The sequence below is a fragment of the Pteropus alecto genome, unplaced genomic scaffold (assembly GCF_000325575.1).
Source record: "Pteropus alecto unplaced genomic scaffold, ASM32557v1 scaffold271, whole genome shotgun sequence".
Taxonomy (NCBI): domain Eukaryota; kingdom Metazoa; phylum Chordata; class Mammalia; order Chiroptera; family Pteropodidae; genus Pteropus; species Pteropus alecto.
Genome location: NW_006430730.1, coordinates 59,864 through 62,247, shown reverse-complemented (window position 1 = coordinate 62,247; position 2,384 = coordinate 59,864). Strand labels below are relative to the sequence as shown.

Here is a 2,384-nt window from a genome sequence, read left to right as displayed (position 1 = left end):
TTCCTGAAAGAGAAAATGGCAAATGCAAGGGCCCAGGGACAGGATCATTCGCAGAACCACAAAGAGGCTGGAGTTGGAGTGAGCAAAGAAGAGAGTGGTGGAAGACAGGGTCCAACAGGTGATGGAGGAGGGATGATGGCAGATATTTTTGTGTTAAAGTACTTTTGCATTTCCCCAAATGATACAAGAGCCACAGGAGGGTTTTGAGAGAGGAGTTATGTCATCTGGCTTGGGTTTTATTAGAATCCCTCAGGTGGTCCTATGAAGAATAGAGAGTGGGGAGGAGGGGAAGCTGGAACGCAGTGCAGAGTCTCCTTTATGAGCTCTGGCAGGAGATGAAGGTGGCAGGACCAGGGCGTGGGCTGTGGAGGGGGAGAAGTGGGCAGGTTCTTTGAGGAGTTCAGAGCTGACAAGTTCTGATGTACATTGTCAGAGAACAGAGAAGGGCCAAGGATGATGCCAAAACATCCAGGTGGAGATGTCAGGTTGGGTGCTGGATATGAGTCTAGAGCTCAGGGAGAGGCCCAGGCTGGAGAAATAATTAAGATATCCCCTTTGAAAGGTAAGAGACTGATGAGATTAGGAAGAGAGGAAGGTAGATCGAAAAGAGAAGAGGACCAAGGATTGAGCCTTGAGATCCCCCGCTGTTATAAGGAGCAGCCAGAGGAATTGGAGGAAAACATGGCTAGGGTGGTGTTCTGAAAGCCAAGTGAAAAACTTGTTTCAGAGTGCAGGGAGCCATCGATGGGTGGTGTCAGACGCAGCTGACAGGCACGGCTGAGAAAGACTCAGAATTGCCCGTGAGGTCCAGCACCATAGAGGTCATTGGTGGCCCCATCAGTAGAGAGGGAAGGAAGTGAGAATCTGCTGAGAGAGACTAGAAGAGAAAATTGAGAAGAAAAATTAGAGGCAGTAAGTGTGGACGATTCTTTCAAGAAGTTTTGCTGAAAAGGGAAGGAAATGAATGGGCAGTGGCTGGGCTGGAGACAGGGTTTTTAGTCTTTGGGTGGAAGAAACAGCACTGTGTGTAGGCTGAGGGAAGGGTCCAGCAGAGATGGGAACAAGATGGTGCAGGTAGAGGGAGATTAGCTGCAGTGATGCCCTTGAGTGGGTGATGGGGTGGGATCTAGTATGGGGTAGAGAGAGACAAGAAAGGCTTGTCCACTACTATGGAGGAAGGCGGCCATTGTGGGCTGGGATCTGTGAAAATTCTCTTTTACTAGCTCATATTGTTTTCACTGAAATATGCAGTTTTCCTACAAATTACCTTTTTAAAAATCTCCTTTATATGACAGCAAGGACATTATATTGAACTTTTTAAAATTTATGTGTATAAGTAGGTTACATTATCTAGGAATTTCATTTCAGGATAGGACAGGAAACAATACAAAACACTCTTAATAAGAGGGAGTACTGGTCTGACAAGATTTAACACCATTGTTGTCGGGCCCATTATAAAGCCCATGAGGCTGCATAACTCCAGGAAAAAAAAAATCACCATTACCTGGGTGCTGGGGCGTCCACTCTCTTATCTCCCTTTCTCCATCAACATAATAGGTGGCAGTTTGACCAGCAAACATCTCTAAGCTCCCCTTTTCAGCTCTGGAATTAAAATATTCTAGATGAGGTGGGGGGGTGGGAATCCAGGAAGGCTTCCTGGAGGAGGGGAGGAGCTAAAGAGCTCATTATTATCTACCGTGTATTGAGTGTGTCCACCATACCGGAAGACATGTGAAGCTATTTTTGTCCTCACAAAATTCCTGCATCAGAGGGGTAAAGTTATCTAGCTAAGGTCACACAGCAAGGCACCATTTGAATCCTGGTCTAGGTGATTGCAAAGGCTGGGAGGTCCTGGCAGATGAGGGGAAGGAAGAAGGGGGAGGAGCCCTCTGCAACAGTTGTCCCAGAATGGGCATAAACAGGATGTGGTGTTGGATGAAACCTTTCCCCTACCCCACCCCCACCCCCCCACAGCCCTGGTCCCCACCCTTAGGAGACAGCGGAACTGAGAAAAGAAGAGGCCTGCGGACGTAAAAGCCATGGTCAGGGGGCCAGGGGGCGTGTGGGTGGATCTGGGGCCCAGAGGGCACCTGGGTGAAGGGCAGACTATGGGTTGGAGGTCAGGAGCTGGGAAGGGGACCCCATTGCAGCAAAGGACCAGGCTGGTGGAAGAGAGAGACGGTTGTTCCGGGTTTAGCTCCAGGCAAGCAGACCCCTGGATCTCCTTGAGCATTGCCCAAGGCTTACCCCTCAGGAGGCCTGGAGTCTAGTCTCTGCTCTGCAGCCCAAACGTGTGCCCTGGCGATGGGGCAGCGTCTGCCTGAGGAAAAGGCGCCCTTTCCTCATGTTCACGAAGGCCTTGTATGGGCTATCAGGGTGCTCTT

The 2,384-nt window shown here is 49.7% G+C and overlaps 1 protein-coding gene across 2 annotated transcripts in view; it reads left to right on the top strand.

The window, feature by feature from the left end:
- GMFG (glia maturation factor gamma) overlaps positions 1–2,384 on the top strand; it is an 8,416-nt gene that overhangs the window by 1,531 nt on the left and 4,501 nt on the right. Inside the window, exon 1 of one of the 2 annotated variants that reach the window (XM_006905388.2) lies at positions 1,931–2,042. The exons of the other annotated variant lie outside the window; for it this stretch is intronic. Coding sequence (XP_006905450.1) covers positions 2,040–2,042 — 3 coding nt within the window. The 5' untranslated portion in view covers positions 1,931–2,039. Of the gene's footprint in view, positions 1–1,930; positions 2,043–2,384 lie in introns of those variants that run through there. 2 annotated transcript variants of the gene reach the window in all.